Here is a 16,130-nt window from a genome sequence, read left to right on the forward strand (position 1 = left end):
GCTTTCCCTGAAGCCCCTGGCTTCAACAATGCACACCTGGGGCTCATTATTCACTCATCCCCAGCTCCTATATAAACCCGTCATTCATCCACACTCCTTGTCGGTTATTGTTGGTATGTGAAGGTGTTTGGTGCATGTTTGTCTGTGTTTTCCCTGTCACACGCATTCCTATGCGTTTCTTCCTTTCCGGACTCCACGCGCTCTCCACGGCTCTGCTTTCTTTCCAAAGCGCACCCCGGATTACCTTTTTCCTTTTTACCTCCCGTGTGTTCGCCCGTGGACCTCGCCCTCCAGGGCATACCACGGATATCGCTCTCTCGTTTGTCGGGATTCTATGGACTGCCGTGTGTGTGTGTTTGTGTTAAACTCTCCGTGTTTTCGTTAAACCAATGCGAACTCTGCTCCGGCTTTGCCTCCGCTCATTATGCTGCATAACAATTATATACAGTATTATTTATGTACCTGTATTATTTAGTATTATATAATATATTATAATATATTATATAATACTATTTATCTGGGCTTGGGACCGGCACAAAGGCTTGTGCAACCCTAATGGCTGGGGTTGGTTCCCTGACCGGGGATCGAACCCGGGCCGCAGCGGTGAGAGCGCCGCATCCTAACCACTAGACCACCAGGGAACCATGCTTCAGTATATGAAATTAATAATTAAATAAAAAGAATTTTATATATATATATATATATATATATATATATATATATATATATATATATATATATATATATATATACACACACACACACACACACACACACACACACACACACACACACACACACACCGTATTTTCCGGACTATAAGCCGCTACTTTTTCCCCACATTTTAAACCCTGCGGCTTAAACAATGAAGCGGCTAATTTATGGATTTTTCCTGGGTTTTTCCCGGTTTCACAAACTTCAAGCCAAAAAACTGAGCCCCACAACATTAGACCAATAAAATTGGCGAACAGGTTAAGGTGAACCAATTAAATTCTTTATATCAAATCGGGTGCGCTCCCACTGAATCGGCCCACAGCACATCATAAATATGGATGAGGTTCCTCTGACGTTTGACCTGCCTCTCACTCGCACTGTCAACAGGAAATGCGAATCATTCGTCACGCTGAAAACAACCAGGCATGAAAAAACACACTTCACCTGTGTTCTGAGCTGCACGGCATCGGGAGAAAAGCTTCCACCGATGGTGATTTTTAAACGCACGACGATGCCAAAAAATAAACTGTGAAATTGTTGTAAAAGGAAGGAGAAAGACAGTGAACAATGACTTTCTTGGTAGGCAACTGTTTAGATACAAGCCGTGTTACCGGCACTGACTTTCGTTAGGAGCAGAGCGGTATTTTGGGAATAGGGTGCCACTGCATTCCTCCGGTATTACTGTGTGTGTGTGCGTGTGAGACTTAGGATTATTTCCTTATTATTTTCTGATGCTCAGTTTCTTTGACTAACCCATAACGCCTACACTAATGAACTTTACACAGGCTTTAACGAAAGACACGTTACACACGGTGTAACGAGTGAAATATTTTCACCGCTTTCTTTAGGAGCAGAGCGGTATTTTGGGAATAGTGCGTTTTTCCGCTATTACTGCGTGTGTTCAAGACGAGGATTATGTCCTTATTATTTTTTTATGCTCATTTCTAAGTTTCTTTGACTAACCCATAACGCTGTTGCCAAGAATAATAAAAAAGCACGAGTTTTGGAAACCTGTCTGTGCTTATATGATTTCTGTTGCAACTGGAGTTAGTGAGCTCTCCCATGACCCAGACTCAATGCGTTACAACGGCTTGTATCTAAACAGTAGCCTACCAAGTAAGTCATTGTTCACTGTCTTCCTCCATCCTTTCACAACTATTTCTCTCGGGAGTTTATCTTTAGGCATCGTCGTGCGTTTAAAAAAAACTTTTTTTCTCCCGATGCCATGCAGCTCAGAACACAGGTGAGGTGCGTTTTTTCGTTTCCGTTCGGAAATGTCATTGGTTTAATGTTATGGGGTTCAGTTTTTTGGCTTGAAGTTTGTGAAACCGGAAAAAACACAGGAAAAATTCATAAAAAAGCTGCTTCGTTGTGTTTAAGCCGCGGGAAAAAAGTAGCAGCTTATAGTCCGAAAAATACGATATATATATATATATATATATATATATATATATATATATATATATATATATATATATATACACACACACACACACACACACACACACACACACACACACACACACACACACACACACACACACACACACGGACAAAATTGTTGGTACCCTTCAGTCAATGAAAGAAAAACTTACAATGGTCACAGAAAAAACTTTTATCTGACAAAACTAATAATAAATAAAAATTCTATGAATGTTAACCAATAAAAGTCAGACATTGCTTTTCAACCATCCTTGAACTGAATTATTTAAAATAATAAACTCAGACAAAATTGATGGTACCCCTAGAAAATACTGAAAATAATGTGACTAAAGAGACATGTTAATTCAAGGTGTGTTCACTAATTAGCATCACAGGTGTCTACAATCTTGTAATCAGTCAGTGGGCCTATATATAGGGCTCCAGGTAGTCACTGTGTTGTCTGGTGACATGGTGTGTACCACACTCAACATGGACCAGAGGAAGCGAAGGAAAGAGTTGTCTCAGGAGATTAGAAAGAAAATTATAGACAAGCATGATAAAGGTAAAAGCTATAAAACACAGAATTGTTGACATTGTTGCAGATTTATTAAAAAAGAAAAACTGAAATATGACATGGTCCAGCCAGAGCACTGACTTAAAGCCAATTGACCATCTCTGGAGAGACCTAAAAATGGCTGTCCACCAACGCTTACTATCCAACCTGACAGAACTGGAGAGGATCTGCAAGGAGGAATGGCAAAGACTCATGGCTGTATTAGTTCAAAAAGGTGCTTCTACTAAATACTGAGCAAAGGGTCTGAATACTTAGGACCATGTAATATTTCAGTTTTTCTTTTTTAATAAATCTGCAACAATGTCAACAATTCTGTGTTTTTCTGTCAGTATGGGGTGCTATGTGTACATTAATGAGGAAAAGAAATTAACTTAAATTATTTTAGCAAATAGCTGCAATATAACAAAGAGTGAAAAATTTAAGGGGGTCTGAATACTTTCCGTACCCACTGTATAACAAAAGTAAATACACTCTGCACATTTTAGTATATCTTCTTAAGGGACAATACTATAGAACTGAAACTTGGATATATTTTAAATTAGTCAATGTGCAGCTTGCATAGCAGTACAGATTTACTGTCCTCACAAAAAAACACAACATTATTGTAAACATAGCTGGCAACAAAAGTGAGTACACCTTAAGTGATAACAACTGTATGTCGTTTAACCATGCAAAGAAACGTCCTATTCATCATGCTATTTTTGTCTGCTTCACAGGAACATACACGTTTGTAAATCTTGTATAAGAGCAGTTCCAATTTGGTGCTTTTTGTGGTTCTTTACAATTCTCTCATACTGACCAATGGATGTTAAACATGGCACCCCATGGCAAATAACTCTTTGAGGATTTGAGAATTAGAATTGTTGCTCTCCACAAAGATAGAGCCCTAATTATGTATTAATACAAAATCATTTAAATTTTTGTTACCTAATGTAACAATGTATCCAGGCACAACATTCACTATAGAACACAAGCAGAGAAAAGATGATGATGATCAGGTGATCAGGCATGTTTCTGTTCTAAGTATTCTATGTTGACATCGCTGACTCCCTCTGTCTCCCCCACATTAGCCCCATATTTCCTTTTGCTTTCTGCCTTGCTTATTGTTAGCTTTGTAAACTAGCTTACATCTGTGTTGTGTGAGAGCCAGAAACATATACAGTGGGGCAAAAAAGTATTTAGTCAGCCACCAATTGTGCAAATTCTCCCACTTAAAAATATGAGAGAGGCCTGTCATCTTCATCATAGGTACACTTCAACTATGAGACAAAATGAGGAAAAAATCACATTGTCTGATTTTTAAAGGATTTATTTGCAAATTATGGTGGAAAATAAGTATTTGGTCACTTACAAAAAAGCAAGATTTCTGGCTCTCCCAGACCTGTAACAACTTCTTTAAGAGGCTCCTCTGTCCTCCACTTGTTACCTGAATTAATGGCACCTGTTTGAACTCATTATCAGTATAAAAGACACCTGTCCACAACCTCAAACAGTCAGACTCCAAACTCCACTATGGCCAAGACCAAAGAGCTGTCAAAGGACACCAGAAACAAAATTGTAGACCTGCACCAGGCTGGGAAGACTGAATCTGCAATAGGTAAGCAGCTTGGTGTGAAGAAATCAACTGTGGGAGCAATTATTAGAAAATGGAAGACATAAAAGACTACTGATAATCTTCCTCGATCTGGGGCTCCACGCAAAATCTCACCCCGTGGGGTCAAAATGATCAAAGTGAGCAAAAATTCCAGAACCACACGGGGGGACATAGTGAATGACCTGCAGAGAGCTGGGACAAAACTAACAAAGGCTACCATCAGTAACACACTATGCCACTAGGGACTTAAATCCTGCAGTGCCAGACGTGTCCCCCTGCTTAAGCCAGTACATGTCCGGGCCCGTCTGAAGTTTGCTAGAGAGCATTTGGATGATCCAGAAGAGGATTGGGAGAATGTCATATGGTCAGATGAAACCAAAATAGAACTTTTTGGTAAAAACACAACTTGTCGTGTTTGGAGGAGAAAGAATGCTGAGTTGCATCCAAAGAACACCATACATACTGTAAAGCATGGGGGTGGAAACATCATGCTTTGGGGCTGTTTTTCTGCCAAGGGACCAGGACGACTGATCCGTGTAAAGGAAGGAATGAATGGGGCCATGTATCGTGAGATTTTAAATGAAAACCTCCTTCCATTAGCAAGGGCATTGAAGATGAAACATGGCTGGGTTTTTCAGTATTACAATAATCCCAAACACACTGCCCGGGCAACGAAGGAGTGGCTTCGTAAGAAGCTTTTTAAGGTCCTGGAATGGCCTAACCAGTCTTCAGATCTCAACCCCATAGAAAATCATTGGAGGGAGTTGAAAATCAGTGTTGCCCAGCGACAGCCCCAAAACATCACTGCTCTGGAGAAGATCTGCATGAAGGAATGGGACAAACTACCAGCAACAGTGTGTAAAAACCTTGTGGAGACTTACAGAAAACGTTTGATCTCTGTCATTGCCAACAAAGGGTATATAACAAAGTATTAAGATGAACTTTTGTTATTGACCAAATACTTATTTTCCACCATCATTTTCAAAAAATTCTTTAAAAATCAGACAATGTGATTTTCTGGATTTTTCTTTTTCTCATTTTGTCTCTAATAGTTGAAGTGTACCTATGATGAAAGATACAGGCCTCTCTCATCTTTTTAATTGGGAGAACTTGCAAAATTGGTGGCTGACTAAATACTTTTTTACCCCACTGTATATGATACTCCAGTGGTAGATTGAAAAAGCTGTGCAAAGACAGGGCTAAAAACGGCATGCAGTGAGAAGAAAAAATATTGACCATTTCACCAAATAGATTAAAACTAATGTAACGAGTCTGGTTTGAAAATGTAAGAAGTAGAAATTACAGATATTTTTGTAAAAGTAATGAGTGAAAAAAAAAATTGGATACCAGAAAAATCTACTTAGGTACAACAGAGGAGGCAAAAGTACACAGATCTGTCACTTAAGGTAGAAGTACAGATACTTATATTTTAAAATACTCTAGTAAAATTTGAAGTACAGACTATCCTTTTTTCTTAAGTTAAAGTAAAGAAGTTTGGGCTCTGACATGTACTTAAATAAAAAGTAGCGATTATTACTACCTGTTTTAGTGTCACGCTGGTAACTGGACCTCACATCATATTAATATTACTGTTGTCAATCAATTAAAATAATTAATCACAATCAATAACACGACTGTATCGCACATTTTTACCTGTTCTAAATGTACCATTATTGGACAAATATTGAGGCTTTATGCAAATGTATGTTTATTATTAGTGAAACCATATTAAGCATAGAGATGAAGACAAAATATTCTTGTAAAGGTTTTAAAATATTCCGGTGTTTTAAATTACGTAAATCATGAGGACACCAAACGGGACCTTTGCTATGTTGCCTCACAGGCATAATAAATATATGAATAGAAAGCTTAAAATGTCAACTTTTAAATAAACCGATTCACACCTAAAATAAATATTCTCTGATTATGTAATCCATATAAAAGTTAGAAGAGGTACAGTTTCTCCGGTATCAATTAATTAACCGTCTGTGCCGAACAGCAAACATTCCATTTGGTGTCCTGATGATTTATGTCATTTAAAACACTATAATTACTTTTAAACATTTACAAGAGTATTTTACCATGCTATATGTTGAGTATGGTTTCACTAATAATAAACATATATTTGCATAAAGCATCAATATTTGCCCATGCACATACCATAAAAAATATTTTTTAAATATATGTTGTATGCTGTGATGCTCAATAAAATATATTTTTGAAATCGAAAATATATTTAATTTAAACCTAAATTCACATTTTTTTTAGGGTCAAGAAATACATTTCGAATCTTACAGTAGAATGAGGATGGAGATTAAAGTATACATTATTTAAAATGTATTTAAAATAAAAATAAAAAATAACTGTCAAAAGAAAAAAGAAAAAAACTGCACTGTAATAGTTAACAGTACAGTAACAGATATGCATCTTATGTACAACATCAGATTCTGTTTATATACGTTTATGTAATGTATTTGACTGTATGCCATTAAATATTCAATTAAGTATGTGGTTTTTAAATTATTATTGATAGAGTTATAAAGTGTTATAAACAAGCATAGCAAAATAAACAGAGGGAGTTATATACATAAATTACTTCCTCTGACATTGTGTTTACCATTTTTATTTCTGAATGTCATGTTTTAAAGTTTAAGTACATTTATAATAAAACATATTATAACAAACATATTACAAATTAATATAATTTTAAAGAAAATACAACGGAACAAATTCCACCTCGACATTCAAATTCCACTAACTGCAAGTTTTTTCATTTAAAACAGGCTTGCACATATCTAATACAACCGACAATCACTACCAGACATTAGTCAGAGAGGCACTTTCAACAAACTTTGAACTCTCTCAGGAAATCACTTGAACAGCATGGACCCTGATCCAGCTCGGCAGGTGGCGAGACACTGGGTGGCAAGACACCAAAAGAGAGGTAAGCGAGGCAGCATTTGGGCTAGGCTAAGGCTAAACCTACATCAACCATCTCTTTCAAGCATCTTCCTTGCTTATGTACGGTCTCTTGCGAACAAAATGGATGAACTGCTGCTCTGTATAACATCACACAAGCGGATTAAGGAATGTAATGTCATGATTTTTACAGAAACATGGCTTAACGACAACATTCCCAGCAGCACCATTAAGCGCATAACTCCAACATCATCTTAAAGTATGCAGATGACACGACCGTGGTCAGCTAGATCAGCTACAGCAATTAATCGGCCTACAGGGAAGAGATCCAAAGCCTGACAGCATGGTGTGTCAACAACTGGACCCTCAACGTCCAAAGTCCATGAAGACTAAAGAGCTCATTGTGGACTTTTGGAAATCTAACAGCAGGAGACTCTTCCAGTCTACAATATTTGGTAGAGAGGGTTTCCAGCTTTGAGTTCTTGTGAGTTCACATTTCTGGTGATCTGTTTTGGCACCAGAACACTTCAGCTCTGGTTAAGAATGCACAACAGTGCTTGTACCTCTTGAGGAGTCTTAAGAAATCTCATCTGTCCCCAGGGATTCTAAAGAGTTTTTACAACTGCATCATCGATAGCATTTTGACCAACTCCCTAACTGTATGGTACGGAGGCTCCACTGTGAACGCAAAGCCCTGCAAAGGGTGGTCAAAATTGCCCAATGCATCACTGACACCCAACTACCTGCTATTGAGCACCTTCACCACAACAGATAAATTAGTGTCATTCCTTTGTTCATTCTTAATCATGTGTATAGGTTTTAGTTAAGCTTTTCCTTCTTTCCATTAATTTACCAGTAATAGTCTGTCTGTAACCACATTGTTGACATTAATTGTATGTATGCATGTATGTATGTATGTATGTATTTATTTATTTTTAATGTTCCAGTGATGCTGAATATGTAAGTACTGTTTGCTGAGGATTTAAGTGTGTACATACATACTCAAATGTGTTTTATGAAAATAATGTACAGTGGGTACGGAAAGTATTCAGACCCCCTTAAATTTTTCACTCTTTTTTATTTTGCAGCCATTTGCTAAAATCATTTAAGTTCATTTCTTTTCCTCATTAATGTACACATAGCACCCTATATTGACAGAAAAACACAGAATTGTTGACACTGTTGCAGATTTATTAAAAAAGAAAAACTAAAATATCACATAGTCCTAAGTATTCAGACCCTTTGCTCAGTATTTAGTAGAAGCCCCCTTTTGATCTAATACAGCCAGGAGTCTTTTTGGGAAAGATGCAACAAGTCTTTCACACCTGGATTTGGGGATCCTCTGCCATTCCTCCTTGCAGATCCTCTCCAGTTCTGTCAGGTTGGACGGTAAACGTTGGTGGACAGCTATTCCATCTATCTCTTAGGTCTCTCCAGAGATGCTCAATTGGGTTTAAGTCATTGCTTTGGCTGGGCCATTCAAGAACAGTCACAGAGTTGTTGTGAAGCCACTCCTTCGTTATTTTAGCTGTGTGCTTAGGGTCATTGTCTTGTTGGAAGGTAAACCTTCGGCCCAGTCTGAGGTCCAAAGCACTCTGGAGAAGGTTTTCGTCCAGGATATCCCTGTGCTTGGCCGCATTTATCGTTCCCTTGATTGCAACCAGTCGTCCTGTCCCTGAAGCTGAAAAACACCCACACAGCATGGTGCTGCCACCACCATGCTTCACTGTTGAGACTGTATTGGACAGGTGATGAGCAGTGCCTGGTTTTCTCCACACATACCGCTTAGAATTAAGGCCAAAAAGTTCTATCTTGGTCTCATCAGACCAGAGAATCTTATTTCTCACCATCTTGGAGAACTCCATGCGGGTTTTCATGTGTCCTGCACTGAGGAGAGGCTTCCGTCAGGCCACTCTGCTATAAAGCCCCACTGGTGAAGGGCTGCAGTGATGGTTGACTTTCTACAACTTTCTCCCATCTCCTGACTGCATCTCTGGAGCTCAGCCACAGTGATCTTTGGGTTCTTCTTTACCTCTCTCACCAAGGCTCTTCTCCCCCGATAGCTCAGTTTGGCCGGACGGCCAGCTCTAGGAAGGGTTCTGGTCGTCCCAAACGTCTTCCATTTGAGGATTATGGAGGCCACTGTGCTCTTAGGAACCTTAAGTGCAGCAGAAATCTTTTTGTAACCTTGGCCAGATCTGTGCCTTGCCACAATTCTGTCTCTGAGCTCTTCAGGCAGTTCCTTTGACCTTAATGATTCTCATTTGCTCTGACATGCATTGTGATCTGGAAGGTCTTATATAAACAGGTGTGTGGCTTTCCTAATCAAGTCCAATAAGTATAATCAAAAATTTCTGGACTCAAATGAAGGTGTAGAACTATCATAAGGATGATCAGAAGAAATGGAGAGCACCTGAGTTAAATATATGAGTGTCACAGCAAAGGGTCTGAATACTTAGGACCATGTGATATTTCAGTTTTTCTTTTTTAATAAATCTGCAAAAAGGTCAACAATTCTGTGTTTTTCTGTCAATATGGGGAGCTGTGTGTACATTCATGAGGAAGAAGAAATCAAATTAAATGATTTTAGCAAAAGGCTGCAATATAACAAAGAGTGAAAAATTTAAGGGGGTCTGAATACTTTCCGTACCCACTGTATATTGAAAATCTCTTTTTATGTGATCACAACCACTGGTAGAGTTAGCAAATGGGGCGGGAATAAAAACTCCAAAGCGTCAGTAGACTTCTGCCCTGCAGGCCCAAACAGCCACTTCAATGGTGCATGTTCTTTTAATAGCCTTCCCAATGGAGGTTCTGATTCACAGCAATTTGAAAGGTAAACAGTTTCGAATTCAGGTCAAATTTTTAGATAATAATTAAGTATATTTAAAAAGGCTAATTCTACTTTTCTTTCATTTCTTCCTTTACTGTCCGAAAGATACATATCTTTCAATAGCATATCTAGTTTTTTTAAATGTAATGTTAAGATGAACAAAACTTTTTGGAAATCTAAACCCAGTCAGAAGCCAGGGTTGCATATCCTCTGTACCCTATTCAAATGTTCATGATTCTTGTTTTGTCTATTGTAGGAAAACAGAGTAAAACTGAGAGTGGTGCCGAGCGGAGGACTGCCCTTGACAAGGAAACCATGGCAACCATATATGGTAAGTAAAGACTTGATGTGCGTCCGGAAGGACATACTGTCAAATGTAGGTGCTACTTTTGAATTTAAACTTACTTTGCAACTATTATTAAGTTACTAAGTTATTAAAGATTACATGTATGTAATTAGTATTTTAGTATAGTATAGTATAGTATTTTAGTTTAGTATATAAATCAGTATTCAGACCTGTATAGCTGTTGTACAGGAGCTTTGTACACTGAGAGGAATACATTTTAATTGGTATAGTTAAGTGTAGAAATAACTGAAGAAAATATCGGTTTGCTTATTGCTAGCATAATTCATATTCTTATTATTTGTTTCTGTTCCCAGTATTTTCATTCATTCATTTTCTCCCGCTTATCCGTAATTCGGGTCGCGGGGGCAGCAGTCTAAGCAGGCCCCCGCCTTCGACTGCTGCCCAATCCTCACAGCACCGTCCCTTACGGTCCCTCCTGCAGGTGGTGAGCCCACGGGAAGTATTTTGAAAATATATTTTCCAAAATTTATAAAAATGGGCAAAAAGGTATGGCCATTTTTAATTTATTAAAAATTTTTTTATCGTATCGGATGTTGATTAGAGTATTAAACACATGAAAAGTATTAATTTAAGGTACATGACGACAAATGTGCGATTAATCATGTTAAATATTTTAATCAATTGACAGGCTTAATATTAATATGACGTGAGGTCCAGTCACCAGCGTCACAATAAACAGGCAGTAGTAATGGCTACTTTTTATTTAATTAAATTTCAAAACCCAAACTTTTTTACTTTAACTTTAAGAAATTTTATAGTCAGTACTTCAACTTTTATCTAAAGAGTATCTGTACTTATACTTAAGTGAGGGATGTGTGTACGTTTGCCACCTCTGAGCCTATCTACACTTGTTATACTGTTTTAATATACTGTTATGCATCATGGCCACCATCGCAATCTCCTACGATAAGGCTATTAATATTATATATGAATAGTATGCTAAATACGGAAATGATTGGCGATCCATCAATATGATAATCGTGCGTGTCGACATTAACGATTTATATGACTTGTGTAAAAAAATATCTCATTCTCTTTGGCTACTGTGTGCTAAGGTTGAGCATTTACATAAACCGACAGAAGCAGTGAACTGACTGAGGACATATGAGGATAAAAGTTTTACAAAGCATCTCAGTCTGAACGTTTAATTCTACAAACTAACCTTTGGACGTCGGGTTACGGCCAGATTGACCCGGTCTAAGACTGCCTGCATTTTTTTCCCAACCTCTTCCGACATCGCTACTCTCCACATAGCATTCATAGCAGTTAGACTGTCCAATAGAAGAAACAGTTTGACTGCGTTCATAGCTAATATGGCATGTCCGGTCTCTTAGCTGTCAAAATAAAGGTCTTCGTTCTTCATCGCCAGTCCTGCAGCTTACAGCACGAGGCTATTAAAATGGCAAGGGTTCGGGTTTGTAAACTAAAAACTGTAAAAACTGTAAACAAGTGGTTTGTCAAAAACAGGTAAAGAAAAACTTGTATTTAAACGAAAAACATTAACACAATAAAAGAGATTTCCAAAATGTAAAGAGTTTATTATAAAAACATTTGTTTCAATGCAAATGGATAAGAAGTATTTAAAATAAATATAGTTTGCTTTCATAAATTCTTGAGAAAAAGCATCTACTGAAAACCTTAAAGCAGCAGCTTATGCATCATGGCATTTGCATTATATTTAGACTTCTGCAACGAGTATGACTTTAACCCAGCCTGTAGCACGATAGCGTATTAAGTTACATCCGCCACATGTTGTAACACGCATGCGCCGTTATGGGTTTCGGCGACAAAAAGCTTACACATAAAATACATGGACACCTTGTTGGCCGCCTCAGTCCTTTGTTGCGATACGTCTGGTGTGTTTCCTGTAAAGAAAATGCAACTAAACTGGATAGCCGCGGTTTAAAAATATAACTTGGTATTTATCAACTGATATTAGTGGGTTATGATCTACGTGTGGCACAAAAAAATCTCCAGCTACTTAAAATCTTTATAGTTAGACTAGTTAGAAAAGTATTTATTAAGGAATCGTTCAAGCTCACACTTCTCATGTATATTTTTTGGCTTAAAAAAATTAGTGGTCAAGAGTTGGGGAGACTCACCTAATGCAATAGAATTAAATTAAGTTTTGTATTTGAGGAAAATACTTTTCTGTGTTTACCACCATTTTATCTTTCCTTTTGCTTCAGGTCAGAACATACACCGACCAGGCATAACATTATGACACTATATTATATAAAGTTATGCCTGGTCAGTGTACCTCGTTCCTTTTAAAATGAACAAAAATAATGAAAATAGAAACTAGGAAAAATTGAAATGTCCATCTTTATTTTTTATTTAAAATAATTGAGAAAATGAAACAAACAGGCAATGTCGCACTGACATGCTTCATTCTGTATTTCAATAGTGCTAAAATTATGCAATACAGATTTATACTCAAACAGACATTAACAAAAAATAATTGATGGAATCTTTATGGAAACACATGTATATGATATGGTAACGACTGTACATTAAATATATTTGTATACTATAAAGTAAGATATATTCAGTGAGGAAAATAAGTATTTGAACACCCTGCTATTTTGCAAGTTCTCCCACTTAGAAATCATGGAGGGGTCTGAAATTGTCATCGTAGGTGCAGGTCCACTGTGAGAGACATAATCTAAAAAAAGAAAATCCAGAAATCACAATATATGACTTTTTTAACTATTTATTTGTATGATACAGCTGCAAATAAGTATTTGAACACCTGAGAAAGTCAATGTTAATATTTGGTACAGTAGCCTTTGTTTGCAATTACAGAGGTCAAACGTTTCCTGTAGTTTTTCACCAGGTTTGCACACACTGCAGGAGGGATTTTGGCCCAGTCCTCCACACAGATCTTCTCTAGATCAGTCAGGTTTCTGGCCTGTCGCTGAGAAACACGGAGTTTGAGCTCCCTCCAAAGATTCTCTATTGGGTTTAGGTCTGGAGACTGGTTAGGCCATGCCAGAACCTTGATATGCTTCTTACAGAGCCACTCCTTGGTTATCCTGGCTGTGCGCTTCGGGTCATTGTCATGTTGGAAGACCCAGCCTCGACCCATCTTCTAACTGAGGGAAGGAGGTTGTTCCCCACAATCTCGCAATACATGGCCCCATTTATCCTCTCCTTAATACAGTGCAGTCGCCCTGTCCCATGTGCAGAAAAACACCCCCAAAGCATGATGCTACCACCCCAATGCTTCACAGTAGGGATGGTGTTCTTGGGATGGTACTCATCATTCTTCTTCCTCCAAACACGTTTAGTGGAATTATGACCCAAAAGTTCTATTTTGGTCTCATCTGACCACATGACTTTCTCCCATGACTCCTCTGGATCATCCAAATGGTCATTGGCAAACTTAAGACATGCCTGGACATGTGCTGGTTTAAGCAGGGGAACCTTCCGTGCCATGCATGATTTCAAACTATGTTGCTTAGTGTATTACCAACAGTAATCTTGGAAACGGTGGTCCCAGCTCTTTTCAGGTCATTGACCAGCTCCTCTCGTGTAGTTCTGGGCTGATTTCTCACCTTCCTTAGGATCATTGAGACCCCACGAGGTGAGATCTTGCATGGAGCCCCAGTCCGAGGGAGATTGACAATCATGTTTAGCTTCTTCCATTTTCTAATGATTGCTCCAACAGTGGACCTTTTTTCACCAAGTTGCTTGGCAATTTCCCCGTAGCCCTTTCCAGCCTTGTGGAGGTGTACAATTTTGTCTCTAGTGTCTTTGGACAGCTCTTTGGTCTTGGCCATGTTAGTAGTTGGATTCTTACTGATTGTATGGGGTGGACAGGTGTCTTTATGCAGCTAATGACCTCAAACAGGTGCATCTAAATTAGGATAATAAATGTAGTGGAGGTGGACATTTTAAAGGCAGACTAACAGGTCTTTGAGGGTCAGAATTCTAGCTTATAGACAGGTGTTCAAATACTTATTTGCAGCTGTATCATACAAATAAATAGTTAAAAAATCATACATTGTGATTTCTGGATTTTTTTTTTAGATTATGTCTCTCACAGTGCACCTACGATGACAATTTCTGACCCCTCCATGATTTCTAAGTGGGAGAACTTGCAAAATAGCAGGGTGTTCAAATACTTATTTTCCTCACTGTGTATATATATATAATACTTAATACTTAATACTTAATTATTCCCCTTGTCCTCTGACTTTGGTTCTCTTCCTTTCCTAAGATTCCATATTTCCATATTTCTGTTCCCTTCAGTTACCCTTATTTTTGGCCTAGTTCTGTTATAATAAAAAAAAATGCATTTGTATAAAACCCTCTCTTCTGCAGATATTCCCTCATTTTATTCTCATCCTCCATGTGAGAACAATATTCTGCTTTTATTCTCATGTTTATTTCTATTCTATTATTAAGTCAAGCTGATATTCATCTACTTATATTATATGTTCATATATGTTTAACTATTGTTCTAATTTTTTATGTTAGTATTTTAGGCTATATGTACCTTAGCGCTGACTGTGTCGTATCAGCATTGAGTGCAGGATAAGTTGCATTGAGCGATAATATTTACATGCTTGCTACCTTGTTCCTTCTCTAGTTTTGCCACCTGCACCTATTAATCTTATGTCGAGTCCTTGTGATGGAAACCTTCTCTTCTTATATCTGGTTATTGCAATGTAGACCTTCACTAATTTTGTCTGGTTATTTCGATGTTGACCTTCATTAACTATTCTTTAATGGTTACTTTTATTCAGCTTCTTCTTGCAGACGTTCCAGATCAGCTCTTAGAATCATTCTCTGAAGACAGTATCGCCAGTTTTATTGAGCATCTCTCTAACTCACCTGCTCCAGATAACCCCTTCCTGCCTCCTCACATTGTGCAGTGTACTTTTACACGTGATAGGGGCACACAGACCTAGCCAGACCTCCCTGCTGTTTTCCACCAGGAGTTGACTAATAGTAAAGTCAAGTCAAGTCAAGTTTATTTCTATAGTGCTTTTCACAACTGGAAGAGTCAAGTCAAGTCAAGTCAAGTCAAGTTTATTTGTATAGCGCTTTTCACAACAGACATTGTCTGTTAAGAGTGTGTGTCTGAGCCTCGAACACTGTCAGGAAGACTATTCCAAAGTTTAGGAGCTAAACTTTGCTATTCTAGGAACTACTAGAAGTCCGGAGTTTTGAGATCTCACGGAGCGTGACGGATTGTAGCATGTTAAAAGACTGGATAGATAATTGGGAGCTAAACGATTTAGAGATTTGTAAGTAAGTAGCATTAGTTTGTAGTTGATTCCAAACTTAACAGGTAGCCAGTTCTTGTGAGAACTCTGGCTGCTGCATTCTGGACTAACTGTAGCTTGTTTATTAATGATGCAGGACAACCACCTAGTAATCCATTACAGTAGTCTATTCTGGAGGTCATTTACGAGCTTCTCTGCATCAGATATAGATAACGTTTCTTAGCTTAGCAATTTTTTCTAAGGTGGAAGAAGGCTGTGGTCAGCATGGTTGATATTATTTTTTTAAAAGGCAAGTTGGTGTCTAAAATAACTCCCAGGTCTTTTACTGTTGAACTAGTATTTACAGAACATCTGTCTAAATGCAGGTTGAAATGCTGGAGATGGACTGATATTGAAGATTCTGAGGACTTTTGTGTACCTGAATCAATTCTTCTCTCTCTCTCTCTCTCTCTCTCTCTCTCTCTCTCTCTCTC

General features: G+C 38.0%; 1 protein-coding gene and 1 long non-coding RNA gene across 2 annotated transcripts in view; both read right to left on the reverse strand.

Moving 5' to 3' along the window:
* The window catches only part of plpbp (pyridoxal phosphate binding protein), a 37,413-nt gene extending 25,674 nt beyond the window's left edge, over positions 1-11,739 (reverse strand). The window contains exon 1 of the mRNA XM_083570586.1: positions 11,586-11,739. Within this exon, the coding sequence (XP_083426712.1) occupies positions 11,586-11,729 (144 nt within the window). The 5' untranslated portion in view covers positions 11,730-11,739. The remainder of the gene's footprint in view (positions 1-11,585) is intronic.
* Positions 11,740-14,640: 2,901 nt separating this feature from the next.
* On the reverse strand, positions 14,641-15,435 carry LOC310715307. Its single transcript, XR_014530295.1, has 3 exons — positions 15,332-15,435; positions 15,138-15,289; positions 14,641-15,102 (listed from the first exon to the last, which is right to left on the reverse strand). It is a non-coding gene; the product is annotated as an uncharacterized lncRNA (long non-coding RNA).
* Positions 15,436-16,130: the final 695 nt, after the last annotated feature.

This window comes from Silurus aristotelis (genome assembly GCF_946808225.1).
Source record: "Silurus aristotelis genome assembly, chromosome: 19".
NCBI lineage: Eukaryota > Metazoa > Chordata > Actinopteri > Siluriformes > Siluridae > Silurus > Silurus aristotelis.